Raw genomic sequence first — 19,196 nt, 5'->3', positions numbered from 1 at the left:
CTTTTACCACGAGTTGCCCAGTCCTGAAAGTACTTCAGGCATAAACTTTGTTTGCTTACACTTGGATAAAGGATAAAACCCAATATATAATTAGTAGCATAGCCAAGTGAAAAAACGTCCATAGTACCCTCAATTTGTTGTGACATGTGGATGTGAGCCGCATGCGGCTCGTGAGCCACGTTGTGGCCACCCCTGCCTTATAACATCGTACCCAGTTTACTCTTGAGTTAGAAGAGAACAATTGGATTGCCTTTTTAGGTTTCATGTTACTTTGTCAGCATATGATGGCATTCATTTCTCAGATTTTTAGAAAGAACACATATTGGACTCCACATTCATCCTCTTTTCAAGAATTTTATTTTTAGGAATATATTTTTTAAGAATTTTTTAATTTGTGAAACTAAGGTTTCACAAATTAATGAATTACTTAAGCTGATGACACTTTCCTCATTGACTCCAAAAGTCATTTTCCCTTGAGCACTCTGTCACTGCTTTATCTCTGCTACAGGTATTTTCATAGGTGCTTCGCTGAGTTGGCTGTTACCATCACTCCACTTTTTTTCTACTCACATACAAACAACTAATCATGAATTATGAACAGACCCAGCTCAGATACCTTGAGGTTGCTGCTACTCCTCTCACACACACACAAAAGGGTAACTGTGAAATTTCCAGCAGATGTAATAAGTGGGCACAGCAACCTTGTTCCATTCCGAAATTTGTTTTGATGGTTCCAGAGTTGTCAAGGTAGATTGAATCCTGGAGGTTTGATGGTTGGATCTGTAATCAGGTAAACAGGTACTTGTTTGTAGTTCATTCCAGAGTCTTCTCCAGCAGTCCTGGGGACTGTCATCTGGTATTTCCACAAGCCATATGGAAGATCTAAAGGTAAGGCAGCCAGCTGGAGAGATATCTTAATGTATAGGACGGTACATGTTATTTCTTTATATCTTTGATGGTAGCTCTGTCTTCTGAATCATAGAGGAGTGATGTGAGAAAGAACAGGTAACCATATGAGAAAAGTAGATCCTAAGGAACCATGCTTTTCATTGTTATGTTAAGCCATGAGTCATGTGGTTACTTAAACTGGCAAACAATGCTCTACAACAGGGAAGACCAGAGCCAGCTGTTCTAAGAGTTGAGGCATTACAACCTCAAGTTATGCCTTACTGTGTCAGCTTGTTTATGATGATGTTTGATTTACTGAAATAACATTAGAAACCAATAGGTTACTGGTAAATTTTTGAAAGGATTTTTGCTCCATTTACTGGTAAATGGAATCAGTTTGTCTTTCTAGTTCCTGAGTTATCACTTCAGAAATGCTGATTGGACTATAGTTAGTTGCTTACTGTACTGTCTCTGCTCTTGTATAATAAAAGTATCTTGATCTCCTTCCACTTGTTAAGAAATTTGCTCATGTTGAAATTCATTTGACCAAATAAATGAGAGGCACAACTAATTCTCTTGAGCATCCTTACCATATACCATCCTGTTCTATTAATCTGTTCAAATCAACTTTTGCAATAGCTTTAATTCCTCTAATTAATCCACCTCTATCTTTTCATGATTGATTATTTTGTGATTCATTATTATTATTTTGTGAAAACCTCTCAAAGAAGAATTAAATGCTATGTTTTGATTCAACAGGTATTTCCCCTTTTACTTCATCATGTAGCTCCAGCTTTCAGCTTAGAATATTGTTGCTTTGCTCTAGAAAGAAGTAGGGAAGCTACTGCTCGAATCACAGTGTGGCGTCAGTTTGGAGTCACTCTTAGCTACACAATGGAATGCTCTTATGGAGGGTGTGATCAGGGACTTTATGCTGTAAGTATCTTTAAAAGCATTCCTTTATAAAAACAATTATAGAAGTTAAAACTCTAATACCCTGTATATATTTTTAAAATATGTTAATGGAACTGTACAGTGGGAATTTTTAACATTCTTATTTAAATGTTTGTGCATGAAGCTCATTATTGGATAAGCTGGCAGTCCTTTTCCTAATAATCTGAAGAATCAATATTCATTGCCATAGAGCCTGAAAGTTTCTATGTTTTACTTATTAAAAGATATTATGCTTTGTGTGTATATCCTATCATAGATGTTGGCAACCTGCAGCTCTTTAAATATGTGCATATGGCTCTTTATTAATGAGCAGTCTTGGCATGATCAGAATTCAAAATAAATACTGTCCTAAGGATTATCAATGGAAAAGAGGTGGAACTGGCAGAAGAATTAGAGAAGTACCACATTAACACAATTGGTGTTACTGAAGTGATGTTGAAAAAAGCTGAGATTTTCTAAATAACATATACAAGGTGTTATAATCGATATAATCTGATCATTGGAAATAACTATCAGGGAAAAGAAGGTGAAGATAATCTTGTATGTCATGAAATTTCAAGTACAGCTATGTGGATAAACATCAAAATGAGGAATTTGACAGAGACTTAGTTGTGCCTCTGACCCCCACCCACGCACAGTGTTCTACTTAAGAAGTAGAGAAGTTTTTTGGTCATTAGAGAAGGCAGCTAATATAAAGAAAAAGTTGGTCCTTGTTAGAGATTTAAAAGCATAGTAGGAAATGATTGCCAGACATGCAGAGCTTTTTTTTTTTTAAAAAAAAAAAAAAAAGCTAATAATAATTGAAGTCCAAAGACACAGTCCAAAATATGTGTTGAATTTCTGTTCATGACATGAATTAGTCATCACAAACACCATATTCTAACATAAAGATGTGCACAAAAATTTACATGGACAGAAGACACAAGAAATAAGGAAAGTTTTATTGACTATGTTATTGTTGATAGTGATATTTTCATGTTGGTTTGGGATACCAGAGTATGTAAGGGATTTTATATAGGAAGTGATAACAGTTCAGTTCAGATCAGAGTAAAAATGAATTTCACATCGACATGAAAAGCATTTAAAAATAAAAAAAAATCAAAGTTGAGCAGCTTTAAGAGATGAAATGTATACTCAAATACATAAATATCATTGTAGAAAAAAATGAAAGTTTGAAAATAATCATCAAATCTTTAGAGACTCAGTGACAGACTGAAGAAAAAATTGATGATTTTCAGCCAGAGAAGAATGTGGTGCAATTGGTTGCAAAGATAAAACATCATAACCCCTATGGTGGACTGAGGAAGAGAGCATAGCATAAGTTCCAGCAAGTAAGTCAGTATGTGCTCTGAGTGAATACAGGGAAAAAAAAATGCAAGATGTACAGATGGGAACATAAAAAAAAAAAATTTAATTGAGTATTTAGGCACAATTTTTATTGAAGATGGCAAATTAAATATGGACAGGGCGTCTGAAAATTATATTTGTAACTTTGATACTAAATGAAATATTTACTAGCACGCAGAATTACCATTCAAGGAAATTTAGACACAGAAAATCCAAACTGTATTATTATTAAAGTAATGAAGTTACAAACATTCAATATGTGCACCATTAGTGATTCACAAAACATCCAGGTGATATTCCAAATTCTTTCATGTATGCTGCAATATATCTGCATCACTGCTTTCAATATCAGATGTGGTTCTTACTTTCAGATCGTCAGTGTCTGCCACCCAAATGTTGTAACCATGATCTTTGATGAATCTCCAAAGAAAGAAATCACAGTGTGTGATGTCAGGCGATCTAGACAGCCAGTGTGGCACTTCTATAGCCATTCCATCTGTTTGGAAATGTCTTACTCAGAGACTCACAGACAATCATATGACAGTGTAAAACTCGATGTAGCTTGGAAATACCAAAGCGCTTTGCATCGATTTTTACAGAGATCAAGTCTCATGAGATTTCTACAAAAATAACCTTGTATGTCTCTATATATTTTATGCTAAATATTAATGTAAATAACTCTATGGGAATTGACTGTACTTACTGCTTTAACAAAAATTTCTAGAATGTCAAAAACAAAGGCAATGCTTTGCCACTGGAACTTTGTATAATAGCTCTACATAAGGGCATAAGAAAGTTGTTTACGATTTAAGTGTATGAGAAAGTTGTTTGCGAGCTGCGTATAAACACCTTCAAAAGTTAGTAGCAAAAAGATCGGCAAGTTTCAGACAAGTTTCTGCTGCCCGACAAGATAGGATTAAAGGAGTGCACGGAGGAGAAGAAAGAACGGGTCAGTCTTAACAGAGATCAAGGAGTCGTGCCAAATTCTTCAGGGGTTACAACCCTTCGTGCAAGGTCCTGGAGAACGTGAAATAAAAAGGGAGCTGAACATCGTGGTCGGCAGTTAGAGGCAGAAGTTCCAGAAGTAGGATCCAGAGGATAGGATGTTATTGCGAGCCATGCCAGCGGAGAAGCTGATCGGAATGATGAGAGAATAGCCGATGTAAATACCCGAGGCAGTGTCGGTCGGATGTCTTTTTGCCGCGGGAGGTCAACCGAAGCCAAAAGCCACAGATCGATCTTCAAGCCCGTATGCTGAAACCTCTTGCTTGAGCTTTTCGAGTACCAGAAAATTGCAGTCCAAAGCCCGCCAATATCCCAACGAAACGTCCCCTGAAGCAACATCTTTGTGAGTAAATTAGAGTTTCAATAATTTGATTTAATAAGCGGAGAAGTAATTGAGTAATTATATTGCATAGTTATTGTTTCTTTATGCCAAAAGTCTAACAGATAGGTAGAGAGAGTAACCTCCCTATCGTTTAATTAATATACTTTGTTATTAATGTAAATAAATGTGTTTTAATTACCGTATTTGCCAGCGTATAAGACGCACTTTTTTCTTTGAAAGTAGGTCTGAAAAACAGGGTGCATCTTATACGCCAATACTCAGTTTTTTATTACTTTCATTTCTGGAAATTTTCTCTGTTCCGAGTTACGTGATTTCTTTCTTGCTTCCTTGCGTTGTGGGAGAGCATTCCAATTATGGATAGATAACATTTGGTCTAGTCGCCCTGGCGGTGTGTTGAAGAAGCCTGCCATGCTAGTATGGGATCAATTTTGTTCTCACAGAACGAAAAGTTTAGTTTATTTTTAACAATGTTAAAAATAAACTCAAGGAATTGAAAACTCATTTAGCTGTAATTCCAGGAGGTCTAACTAGTAAGCTTCAACCTTTAGATGTCTGTATTAATAAACCATTTAAGGGATTTATGAAGGAGAAGTGGAACACTGCATCCAGAAGACTGCTGGTTGCAGTCTTCAGATTTTGGGGTTATGCCATCAGGAAGAGGCCTAGCATTTTGCAAGTTTGTGAGTGGGTCAAAGCTTCATGGGGATGCTTGAAACTGAGACAGTGGTTAAATCATTTAAGAAGTGTGGCATTAATAATGCACTGGATGGTACAGAGGACAATTTGTTGTATGAGGACTCAGATTCTGATTTAGAAGAGGTTTCAAGCATCTCTTCATTTAGCTCTGGAGATGAATTTCTGGGTTTTGACAAAGAAGATTAAAAGGTGGGTACTCTTTCCTAGTTAGATTAGGGTATTTGTTGAAAGTAGACCTACTTATTACTTTATATTTGAAATACTCCAAATTCATTATAATATTCAGTGATAAAGTTTTTTTCGTGAAAAATGTGTACAAAAAAGCAGGTACGTCTTATATGCCAGCAAATATGGTATATGTCAATAGAGGGTTGCCTGATCTTTTATTTTACAATACACTGTTCCTAAATAAACTCAGACTTATGAGCGGGAAACAATTAAGGCATTAAAAGTGCAGTTGAAGTACTTAAAAACCACGACTGTTTATGTAAACTTTATTGAAGGAATTTATGCTAGTAAGAGAGAGAGAGAAAGAGAGAGAGATCTACCAGACGTATTACTGAGTCTTATGTCAATATAGAAATATTGGTGGCGCAGTCTTAACAAATAAATTTTTCAGTGTTCATAGGCATACGACTAGTAAATACGAAAGGTGGATAAACATAGTACACAATGGAATAAGTGAGAAAGGTTACGAAAGCAAACGTGCACTGCTAATTAGAATAAAGATATTACAATAGCACGGTAACTAAACTGGCTTACAATATAGGCAAACAACGGCCATCATTACAATAACTCATTAAACATCATTCGTTACAATGGTGCAGTCGACAGCTATTGTTACAACAGGCCACACCACACATTAAATTTTGGACTGTCTCTAATGTGCTCTGTCATGCTATATGGATTTTCTGACCCACCCATATGCACATCTTTATTGATTAAACTTCCCTGAAACATGAAAAGTTGTCTCCTCAGAAAATTGTTCTCAACTTTGTCAAGTAGTCATTGTAAATTCTTTATGGATGATTCCCTATCATCTTATGTAATCTCCTGCAAGAGTTGCAATTTCAAAGTTTTTGCTAGACATCATGCATTATTGGACAGGGCAACTAACTCATGTAAAGCAGCTCATGTCAACTTGTGTGGACTTTGAACAAAGGTCTCTAAAATATGCTTGACTTTGATTTTTGAGGCTGCCCTGCTGTTCTAAATCTTTGTTGGACATGTTGGATAAACGCTTGGTACATTGTGCTTTCTCTTTGCATTCATTGTAACTGGGGGGGGGGGGGGGAGAATGAGTATCTGAATAAAAGAAAAAGGAAAAACTTGTCAAAACTTGGTATTCAGATAGATAAAAGTTGTAAGGATAATTTCTGACGCAAAGCTGGTTTCATGGGGAGTCAACTAAATAAATGTATATGAAAAAGAAATTAGTCAAAACATTAAACTAGCTATATACAAAACAGTGTTCAAATTAAATTTAATTTATGGATATGTGAGCTGGGTTAGAAATAAAACAATTGATTAAAGACTGTTGTCTCCACAACAGATATGAGAATTTTCAGAAAAATTAAGGGAGTGAACAGAAGGCATTGATAGCAGAATCATGTTAAAAATGGAGGTATCTGGAAGAAATTGACATTTTTTTTATATTCAGGAATGCATGAACAAATATTAGGCAGTATCGTTACATAAACGGAATGAAAGAGCAAAGATTAGCAAAATGGCTGTTTGATATTACATACATACATGTATGTAATATCAAATGGCAAAAACATGATGTTAAAAATGAGAATCATGACGTCATTATATATTAACAGGATTAAAGAGTTTAAAATAATTTAAGTTAAAACTTTGAAGGAAAACATAGATCTAATCCAAGGAATTAAAAAATTAAAATAAAAATAAAATAAAAGTCTTAATATGTTATAATAAAAAAAAAACATATATATCGTTAGAAATTCAGATCTAAATTTGTAATCCAGGTCACAGCTTCAGGAGCTGCTTGAAAAAAGTCATTCCACTCATTCTGATAAGCACAAAAGGTGCATTCTTTTACAATATGTTGCATAATCTGCCATGGAGCATCATAGTCACATATTGGAGATGATTGTCTGTTCCATTTATAGAGAGTATCTCCATATAGGCCATGGTTTGTCCGAATCCTGTTTAGTATGTTTAAATTTTGTGAGGTAGATCTGATCCTGTAATGATTTGATCACCTTTAAAGAAGTTATGCAAATGTTCTTTCATATTTTCCTTCCATATTTCCTCCCACTTTGATAAAGGATTAAAATTATATAGAACTAGTTCTTCTGCTCGTAGTGATGGATGGCGAGATTTCAATCTATTAACGTTAAGAGTTGGGAGATCCTGATGAATAGGTAGTTTTGGATTACTAGCAATTTTTTGAAATTCACAGACCAAAGAATTCAATCTACATAGTTCTGTAGGAATAATGCCTGCTAAAAGAGGTACGAAATACCACACAAGCAGTAACTTATCCACAAACATATCACTACATGTGTTATATCACCAACAAGTGTGATTTACCAGAGAAATAAAATTAGTTTAAAATTTTTGATTAGACATACTATTCCTGATATAGTTACTATTATTACGGGCAACTCCAGGGAGTCCTTAGACTCATTGAGGGAGGCCCTAAACATCATGTTCACACAACTATACCACATTCTCACAGTATCCATCATACCTTGCCTTGAACTCACTCACCGTCATAGCACCCACAACAGACTCTGGCAGCTTATTCCACTCATTTACCACTCTAAAAGCAAAGAACCCAGCTCTGACACCCCTGCTAACCACACTCTTGCCCAGCTTCCATAGGTGTCCCTTAGTTCTCCCACCACCAGTCCTGATCTCAAAAATATCCTCAGAATTAATCCTATAGAAACCCTTAAGCAATTTGAATGTCTCAATCATATCTCCCCTTTTCTGCCTATCAACTAATTTCTGCAACCCGCAAATCTTCAACCTGTTCTCATATGATTCATTCCATAGACCTGCTATCATTTTAGTCACTCGCCTCTGGATCCTCTCCACCTCCTCCCCATCAAGAAGGAACCCAGGTGACCAAATCTGGGCACAGTAGTTGAGATGAGGTCTTATCAAGGCTCGGTACAGAGGTACAATAACTTGCTTGTCGCTGCTTGTCAAGGTATTTTTCAACAACCAAGTGAGTTGATGAGCTGATTTAGCTACTTTTGCAATGTGCTATCCACTCCCAAGTCCCTGGCCTCATCAATCTCCTGGAGTGCAGTTCCACCAATGTGATATACTGCTGCTAATCTTTTCATCCCAAAATGCATAACCTTACATTTTGTCACATTAAATTGACATCCATTCTCTTTAGCCCATAACTCCAATCTATCCAAGTCATCCTGCAAGATTTTGACAGCTTCTGCATTCACTATTGCCCTACCCAACTTCGCATCATCAGCAAACAAATGAACTGTTCCTCTTAGATCCTTCCCTATATCATTAATGAACAAATTAAACAGCAGTGGTCCAAAAACAGAACCCTGGGGCACACCACTAGTCACAGGCTGTCTTTTGGACTCTACTCCTGAATAAACTACTCTTTGATAAATCTCCATCAACCACCCACCTATCCATCTCACCAACTCTATATCCATTCCCATATGTTGTAGTTTACGGATTAGAATTCCATGTGGTATCCTGTCAAATGACTTAGCCAGGTCCAGCAGTATCACTGTAAACCCATTACCCTTATCCAGTTCAGCCGTCACCATGTTATAAAACTTGAGCAAGTTACTGAGTCATGATCTACCCTTCACAAAGCCATGCTGTCCCCCATATAGTATCTCATTTTCATCAATCCATTCCTGTATTTTTCCCTTGACTACTTTCTCCAAGACCTTGACAACGACTCCCGATATGCTAATTGGTCGGTAATTTGCAACCGTAGTCTTGGATCCTCCTTTATGCAGTGTAACTATTTTCCCCTCTTTCCACCTTCGGGACTAAACCAGACCTGAGACTCAGATTAAACAACATGGTCAAGGGCACTGATAATTCTTTAGCCGCTTCATGCAAGACCCGTGCTAGTATACCATCCAATCCCACAGATGTATCCACATTTAGGTTCTGTAATAGACTATTCACCTCCACTTCATTCATCATAATTCCAGTATAAACTAATGGTTCCTCCATTTTTAATGTCACCACCTGGATGATATACTTTTGCAAAGTGCTCACTCAGTAACTCCACAATATCGACTGATTCAGCGACCTCCTTACCATCGTTATTCCTTAAAATTGTTTTGCTGTGTACAGTTTTTTTCTTGCTTGTAGCATATTGAAAGAACTGTTTGGAATTCTCTTTAGCTTGCATAGCTAGTTTCTTTTCATAATCTGCTTTTGCTTTTTTTACCATGCACGTTACCCTTCTGGCCTGCACTTTATACCATTCGTGTGCCTGCAGGTCACCTCTTTCTTTAAATTCCCTCCACAGTTGTTTCTTTTTTTTTCAGCTCAAGATTAATGGTGTTATTCATCTATTTAACCCTTACTTGTTTTACTATTCGGACCCTAGGTATACAATCAGCCATAACCTCCTGTAAATGCTCCTTGAACACTTCCCATGCTCTGTTGACATCCAGCCCTTGCAGTTGTACATGCCATGGCACTGATCCAAGCAATCTCCTAAGCTTGTCATACTTGTCGGCACGGTAATTCCACATGTACCCTGTCTTAATCAAAAATTCCACACCTTTAGCCACCTCCCTTATGATCACTCTCACCAATAGGTGGCAACATGGTCATATTCATTACAGTCAAATTCTCAGATGCTATTACCAGGTCAAGCACTCTCACACCCCTAGTATTTTCAATTACATGCTGTCTCAGATAGTTATCCCTTAATAACTGAATAAAATCCATTTCCTTCCTCACATTTTCCTCTCCTCCTTCCAATCAATGTTACCATAATTGAAATCTCCCATAATAATTACCCTCCTTCCACTCATTTCCTCAATTTGTTTATGCATACTATCTCCACCATGTATTCCATCACCTGGTCTATAGCAGCACCCAACTGTTTATTTTGTTCTGCCAGTCTCAATCTCACACCAAATAGCCTCAAATGAGCTCTTTTCACTATCCTGCTATACAACTTCAATTCTCCTTGGCTGCAGTTCATCAGCTATCATCAATAACACTCCCCCCCCCCATTTTATTCTCTCTGTCCCTCCTAAACACACTATAACCTACACATTCTATCCCACTAACTATATCATCTTCCGCAAGCCATGTTTCACTAATGCCAATAACCTGTGGCCAGGAAGAGCCAATCAAGGCCAAAAATTCTTCCTTCTTGTTCCTAATACTCCTGGCATTAGTATACATGAAATGCAGTGGTCCCTTTGCCCCACCCCTATCGTGATGCGTTATTCTAACTATCCCATTCCGATTTTTTGTCCTTAGTACTGGCTTGGGTACATTATATACATTCTTACACTCAACCGTCTCACTGATTTCTGCATATCCTCTCCCCTCCTTGGTAGTTCTAGTTTCCCTGGTTCTGCACATCCATTTTCACTTCATTCAGCAATACTTTTTCCAGTCTCTGCACACCAAATCCATTCAAATGCAGGCCATCCATCTTGTATAAATCCTTTCGCCCATCAAACTCATTCCACACGTCCACGAATTCCACACCACACCGTCTGCATAACCTGCGCATAATGTCATTTGCGATTATGGCCCTCCTTTTAAACTCCTCTATGTCATACCGTGGCAACAGTCTCACCATTCTAACTCTGTCACTCTTTTCTTTCACTACCTTTAACAATACTTTCAAGTCCTCTCTCATAAAAAATGTATCTTCTTTCAATTCATTCTTACCCACCACAACTATCAATTCTTTCACCCTCTGTTTTTGCGCTCTAATACTCTCTCTGCATAATCATTTCAGTATCTCTGTTATTTTTTTAGAAAATCTTTTCTCTGTTTTGTATGTTTTTTTTTTTTTTATTAAGTCTTTGTTGCTGATTATTTGCAGGGTAATCATCTTGGAATTTATCAGATGGAAGAGACAGGGGTGAAACTTTGTCAGTCTCTTGGAAAACTAAAATTTAACAATGTGGATAGGCTTGTAACTTTGGATCCCTCACTTGTACCCAGAATAAGGTTAGTATTAAAGAATATTGTGATTTTAAGTTGAGCAATTAGATTAATAAAATAATATGTATGTTTTTATTATTCGTGTATATCAGTAATGCTGCTGTACTTGTGAATGGCACATTCTACTTCATATAATGGCTCTCACACCACTCCTTAATGAGTAGTCTGAGGCAATACACTCACTGCTGGCAACCCATTCTTTCACTTTCCACTGCCATTGAAAAATGGCAGTGGTAAGTGGTGAATTCTAATCCCTTTCTTAAGAGTAACTCTTAATTTTCAGGGATGATCCTTCCTTATTCTCTTCCCTCCTAATGAAAAATCTATCAAGCATCTGTTGTAAATTCTCTTTACTGACTTGTATGGCTCTCACCAAATCCTTTCCAGCATTTTCTGCATATTTACCAGATATATTCTACATTTGCTTAATCCATCTTTGTTACCATATCCATGTAAATTCTTCACTATTTCCTAATATAGGTATGCTCATATAGTATCCTCTTAAATATGTCAAAAAGATAAGGAAATGAAACAAAAAAAAATTACGAACACTCATTGAAAACAGGAAATCCATCTTTGAAACACAGATGACAGCAATGATTGTAGATATATTTATTTGAGACACTAATATTGAACAAGTTACATGCAATATTTGCTTTGAACAAATATTAGTTTCCACCATCGGTTTAAAGAAAAAAAAAGGGAAAGAAATTTCTTTGTATATCTTTCTCAAAGTATCTAAAAAAGGAGAACTGTTGATCTTTTCGGTACACAGAAAACCAACCACAAGTGGGGATTCATATGTGCTGCTTCACCCCACCGTCCATTGCTGACAGGGAAAAAAGAATGAAGAACTTTGTGTTCCTCAGCATTTTCTCTCTCTCTCTGTCTGTCTCTCAATAGCTACAAACTGAAGCTATTAGCCAAGTTTTAGACACACTTTTGACATTTCCTTCTGACAAAACAAGACTTCAAAAATGCAATCACCTTACCCTACTTCAAGAATATTACAGACAAGATCGCAGTGATGCTACATAATTACAACATCAGAATGGTTACACTCCCAGTGTACAAGAACTATGGCTGATCTAAGGGTTGTCTGATAAAACACTATAAATAGTTACATGCTATTACATGAATGCTTTTTAAAATGAATAAATATGAAAATGATTGTAAATCATCATAAAAGGATGCATTTCATGGTAACCTCGGTAACTACTTAGTAACCTCTCAACTAATAAATGATTGCCATTAAAGGTTCTTCCACTGATGCAACAAGAGATCTTTCTTATGCTGCTTATACTTGGTATGTCATAGAAAAGTTTGAGTAATCTCAAGTGGTTGCCACTTGATAGTTCTAAGGCATTTTGATTGTATTTGGTACAGAGGCCTTGGATGGTTCTCTTACTTTATGGTTTGCCTTCCAACTTCTGCAAAGAAATTGCCAACTTTTTCTCTGGGCATGCATTAACTGTGATGATTAATCTCTATGTCAAAACTTTGCAACTAATACTGGGATTCTACAAGCCTCTATTCTTTCTGTACATTATTGACCTTCCTGATTGCACATCCATTCTGCCATTTTATTAATGAAAATACACTTTACTTCTCTTTCTCTTTTGACAAACCTTGCATCATTCTACAAATCAAATGGATGAAATGAGCTGAAATTTGGAGGAATGTGGAATATATTATTATTACGTGACACCTCCAGGGTGTTCAGAGACTCATCAAGGGATGGCACCTACTCCACAGCTCTCTGTCTCCACCACCGCAACTAAAGATGGCCAGAAAATAACTTTTCCTCTTGGCATCTGTAGCTAAAATCAATAAATGGAATGAGACCAAATTTTGTATTAAGACTTTTGAAGGCATGGGGGAGATGATTTCTGTGAAAAAAAGATTTAGTACCAAAAGTTGCTGATAGGGAAATTTTGGCTCTGGCAGAGCCAAAAACAAGCGGATAATTACATTAAAGGCAGATAAAATGGAATATGGAGTAATTACTTTGAAAAGCTGCTAAATGAAACAAACAGCGATGATAGCACAGTGGTAAAAAACACTGACCAGGCATGCAGTCAGGAATACATATCCATACTTGAAGTAGAAAAGCCATCAAAGGCTTGAAATGTGGAAAGGCAGCAGGAGTATATGATATTCGACCAGAAATGCTGAAGTATGGTGGTATAAGAGTCTTACAGTGGCTGCACTGCATAGTTCAGAAAGCCTGGACAGAGGGACGAATTCCCGATGATTGGAGTAGAGCTCTCATAGTACCCATATATAAAAAGGGTTTTGTCGATTTGGTAAAGGCATATGACAAGGTGCTAAGAGAGAAGCTATTCAATATGCTGCAGTTATATGGAGCATTATATCAAGCAATATTTAGTCTTTATTTGAGTAGTAAGTCAGCAGTTCATTTCAGTAATGAGAGGGTTATCAGTCAGTCCTTTCCGACGACATGGCTGCCTCAATCCCCGGACATCACTCCATGTGACTTTTGGCTGTGGGGGTATTTGAAATCCGTCGTGTATGTTGGTGGCATTCCCAATTTGCATGTCTTGAAAGAGAACATAAAACGGACTGTTATGAATATCCAATCTGACTCCTTATGCTCAGCTGTAGAGCATGACGCACATCGGATGCAATTTGTTGTACACAAGAAAGGTCAGCACATTGAAGATCGTGTATGTCGTCCAGGGGAAACTGATTCTGATGAATAAAACATTATTTCCCGTGAGTTCAATCACTACATTAATTTCTGCGTCACTCGCAAGTTGTTATTTTAGTTTAATTATTATTATTCTTATTATCATTGTAACATGCCACATATCCAGCTGGAATGAGTGACACGGCTGTCACTTACACCGTCGAAATGTTATTATTCCATTTTATCATCATCATCAATCATCATCAAATTCCTGCCATGTACCCTACCCTCAAGGGGGTGTACAGGATATGATAGTACTACATGAAAAAAATTACATCATTACTAACTTCCTATCCACAATTTTCCTCCAAATCAGTCTGTAACTTGTCAAGACTCCAACATTATCAGATCTTATATTTCTATCGTTTAAGGCACTTTGTACCGTATCAATCCACCTATATCTTGGTCTTCCTCTGGGTCGTTTTGCTACCAACCTGGCAGAGAACACTTGTTTTGCTAATCTTTCCTCGCCCATTCTGTTTAAGTGACCATGTCAAGTTCTTTCCTAATATCCCTGTTTTTAATATGATATTGCCATTGATGCCATTTGTTCACACCTATAATCTTTCTCAGGACTCTCATATCTGTGGTCTCTAGTCTTTGGTCAAGTGTTTTACTTCTGACCCAGCTCTCAGATCCATAAGTTAAAACTGGTTTGAACACTGTCTTGTATACAGCTAATTTAGTGTTACGACTAATTTCTCTCTTATTCCATATGAATTTATTCAATTGACTTCCCACCATACCAGCTTTGCTGATTCTGTTGTCTATTTCTATATTTAATTTACCATCTTCAGTAAAAATCGTGCCTAAGTAGCTGAAATGTTTTACTTGTTCCACAGGTTCTCCATTCACAACACAGTTGACATTTTCAATGATTCTGCCTATTTTCATTGTCTTTGTCTTTTTATTGCTGACCTTCATACCATATCTATTACAACAGCTATTCAATTTAGTCAGAGAATCTTGCAGACTTGTAGTGGATTTATTTAGAAGTATAACATCATCAGCATAAAGCAAAGAGCTAACATTAACATCTCCAATTTTGATATCATGTTTAATACCACTTTCCTTCATAATGTGATCCATATAGATAATGAATAACAGAGGGGATAATGTACATCCTTGTCTCACACCAGATTTAACATTCAACTATCTTCCTGTACTTCCTTCAATTCTAACTGCTGACTTATAACTTAAATAAAAACTAAGTATTGCTTGATATAATGCCCCATTGACACCATATAACTGCAGCGTATTGAATAGCTTCTCTTTTGGCATCTTGTCATATGCCTTTTCCAGATCGACAAAACTTAAATACAGATCTTTGTTATATTACCATGCTTTCTCGACTATTTGTCGTAAAGTGAAGATCTGATCCTGACAGCCTCTATTTGGCCTGAATCCAGCTTGTTCTTCACCAAGCTTTTCTTCCACAATTCTTCTCAACCGTTTCTCAAGTATACTTGCATAGATCTTGCCAGGAACACTCAATAGGGATATACCTCTGTAATTCTCAGATTCAGTTTTACTTCTCTTTTTATATATTGGTACTATGAGAGCTCTGCTCCAATCATTGGGAATTCGTCCCTCTATCCAGGCCTTCTGAACTATGCAGTGCAGCCACTCCAAGACTTTTATACCACCATACTTCAGCATTTCTGGTCGAATATCATCTACTCCTGCTGCCTTTACACATTTCAAGCCTTTGATGGCTTTTTCTACTTCAAGTATGGATATGTATTCCTGACTGCATGCCTGGTCAGTGTTAGTGAGTACACTTACTAATAATAATAATATAAGACGGGGAAACTTGTGGAAAATCTTGATATTTAATTGTACAATTTTCATCTTTATTTCATAGGCATCTTCAGTACATAAACAGAACAGCAATAAACAATAACAGAAAATTCTGAAATGTAGTACCATAATAACCAAAGTGAGATAACAAAAATAATCAACATTTTCCTAACTTAAAATTTTAAATGTTAGTACTTTTTCAATCTGCTAATCTTTCATATTTCCCATAAAGGAGCTAAATGTAGACCATTGGATCTGTTTAAATTAGGGCAGTAGAGCAATGTTTCACAAGTTTTTTTGTTTTGTTTTGTTTTGTTTTTTTATAAAGACATTCCATAAGAAATCAGCTTTTATGGCAGATTATTTTCATATTCCAGAGAACTCTTTGCCTGTTAAAGATGTCATGGTCATCAAATCCCAACTGTTCAGGCTCATGGTACTTGGTATAAGGCTTATGTTCTTCATGATGAATAAAATCAGATCTTCTAGATTCCATAATAAGATAAGCACATGAAAAAGGAATGTAGTAAATACCAATAAAAACAAGAGGAAGAAGCTTGTCCTTAGGAGATGTGAGAAAAGTGGAGATTTTTCTGATGGGATGGAAGGCAACAAAAATGTTCAAAGGTTTTAAAATTTTTGTATATGTTCAGAAATTCCTTGGACATAAGGAAGAGGAATATGAGTGATTTCCTCGTGAGAGAAGAGGCAAGGCTTCTACAGGGTGGCCCATAAGTCATGAAATGAGTGATTTCCTCGTGAGAGAAGAGGCAAGGCTTCTACAGGGTGGCTCATAAGTCATGAAACATTCCATAGAAAAGCCCATCTTTGTGAAGTCAAAAATGGAAGACATTTACATGATGTTGTTTTTCATAACTATTAAAAAAAAAAAAAAATCTTGTGATGTTAAGAAACTTATGCAGTTGCTTCACAAAGACATTGGCATGTTTCGTGACTTATGGGCCACCCCCGTATAACTGTTAAATGCTTTTTTGATGAAGACTTCACTAAAACCATTTGATAAGTCAGTGTGTTGGCAACTCAGATTGTACACATTAGTGAGACCTGGCTATCAGACATACTAACTGGTATTGAGTGTAAAGGGTATAGTATTTTTAGAAAGGATAGGAGAGAAGGGGACATGCTGCTAATGATATCAGATAACTTGAATCCTATGATTGTAGTACTAGTAAAAGTATTTCATGTGGCAGTGAATTTGAAGCCATCTGGTTTGAGGTAGAATCTAACAAGATCAATTACACAGTGGGGTGTTGTTACAGACCTGGTGGATCGTTTGCTAGTGATGATCACCAAATAGAAATGATGGGTGTGAAAAGAGTAATCATAATGGGAGACTTTAATTATGCAAATATTGATTATGTAGTAGTAAAATCTCATGAGAAGAATGAAAATGAATTTATTTATTGAGTTGCTGCAATACAACTTCCTCAAGCAGCATATGAGAGAAGTTTATAATCATTTTAGGGAGGAATAACATAAAATACATATATAAAATTAGCTACCTGGAAATTTCAAAATAAACATGAGCATGAATTAAAATGCATAAATTTAATTAATATTCAGACAAAGCTGAAATTTTCTTATGCATTTCTTGGCTGCATTTTCAGTTATAGTTCTAAATTTCCACTTTAACCTTATTAGTGTTTTATGATTACATTTACAGATCTTCTCAATCAGCCTTGTTCTGCAGTGATGAAAGACCGCCCACCGCTAGTTCTAGCTTGTCTGAAGATGATGTTTTAGAAGAAAATGTGGAAGAAACTGAGACATTTGTTTAGGACCATTTTGATAATACTTTAATTATTGGAAGATGCCAGTCTCCAGAAGCATACAGTATATTGTTTGTATTGCAGTTTATGTAGATATTCTCTTAACATTAATTTTAATACTATCTTGATTTGCCATTCACAGAGAGCAAAAATATTTTAACTTCTTGTATAGATATTTCATACTTTATATAAAATACAAGAAAAGCCTATATTCAATAGGAATTTCTATATAAGTAAGATTATTGCATTTGCTATTTACTTTACTTTTTTAATTGCATTTTTTGGATAGTTATTGACATGCAATGGCACTGCCATGCATTTTTGCAAGTTATCCTAATTAGTTACATAGTAAGAACTTTGAATGAATTACATCAGTCCAAAATAATGCACCATTATCAGATGTGCTTTGTTAACATGTTGACTAGCCATAATGTTTAAGATATTTACAAAGCATACTCTTTGATGCCATCTGCAATATGTTGCATCGTTTCTTTTATTATGCAGTTAGTTATAGACTGTTCTGTAATATGACATATGTCACCCACTAGTGAGTGATGTGGCACTGTTGTCTAGTTTCGATGTCACCCTCCAGTGGAAGGCATGGCAGTCAGTGTGTGAATATTAAAGAACAGTTACTTTGAGTAGGGAAATACTTTGTCATAGGGAGGATTTCATCAAATTGATAACTTTAAAATTAAAACTCAAATTGATCTGAATACTCTATTAAGAATTGAGGTAAATTCGTATAAAATTATAAATATAAAATAATGGCATTAAAAACATAGAATATCTAGTTTTAACCACTGAACATTCTTTTTACACTGCTGCTCTCAGTTGAATTGATTCCGTATGTGCACCATAGAAGTGTCAGGACTTAGTTGATCTTTGCATCTTTTTCTTTACCATAGTTTTAAGAATATCAGAATGCTCATAGAATATTCATAAGTAAAAGTTGACTTAGACAAAATGTCACTAGTAAATTGCATTAGATAAATGGTTTCCATCTGCCAAAACAGACACTGCCTCTTTTTGATAATTCACAATACTGTAAAAAAATGTGATAATTAACTTTGTGTTTTGTGATTATGCATATATACACTAATTTTGTTTTATATTATAAAAGAAATTCTTGCATTACTTTATTGAAAAAAAAAAAAAAAGTAATAAATAACGTTGTATATTACATTTTCTTCTAATTGTTACCAATATTAAATATTTTTCTTTTAATTATATAAAAGACTATTTATCTGTAATATAGGTTTGCTTTTGTAATATTCTATATTTATATTACTTGTCACAAAAGATAAATATTTTATTTTATACTAATTGTATTTATTATAATTGTTATTAGAAGTTAATAAAGTAACTCAAATTAACATGCTGTTATAAAATTATTTTTTCATTGGAATCAATTACACATATGAATTTATCAAGTCGGAACAGAATGCTATTGCATAAATTAATGTTTCAGTAATTTTTTTTTAAATTTTATATT

At 35.7% G+C, this 19,196-nt stretch overlaps 1 protein-coding gene across 1 annotated transcript in view; it reads left to right on the top strand.

Moving 5' to 3' along the window:
• Window positions 1-18,981, top strand: part of LOC150098111 (cytosolic carboxypeptidase 1-like) — a 551,906-nt gene extending 532,925 nt beyond the window's left edge. The window contains exons 23-25 of the mRNA XM_090406686.1: window positions 1,648-1,824; window positions 11,280-11,407; window positions 17,596-18,981. Coding sequence (XP_090262812.1) covers window positions 1,648-1,824; window positions 11,280-11,407; window positions 17,596-17,710 — 420 coding nt within the window. The 3' untranslated portion in view covers window positions 17,711-18,981. The remainder of the gene's footprint in view (window positions 1-1,647; window positions 1,825-11,279; window positions 11,408-17,595) is intronic.
• The last annotated feature ends 215 nt before the right edge of the window (window positions 18,982-19,196 follow it).

The sequence above is a fragment of the Typopeltis vanoorti genome, chromosome 16, assembly GCF_054136105.1.
Source record: "Typopeltis vanoorti isolate ZY-2024b chromosome 16, IOZ_Tvanoo_1.0, whole genome shotgun sequence".
Lineage (NCBI taxonomy): Eukaryota > Metazoa > Arthropoda > Arachnida > Uropygi > Thelyphonidae > Typopeltis > Typopeltis vanoorti.
Note: the sequence above shows the minus strand (reverse complement) of the source record. Positions and strands in the feature narration are given on the sequence as shown.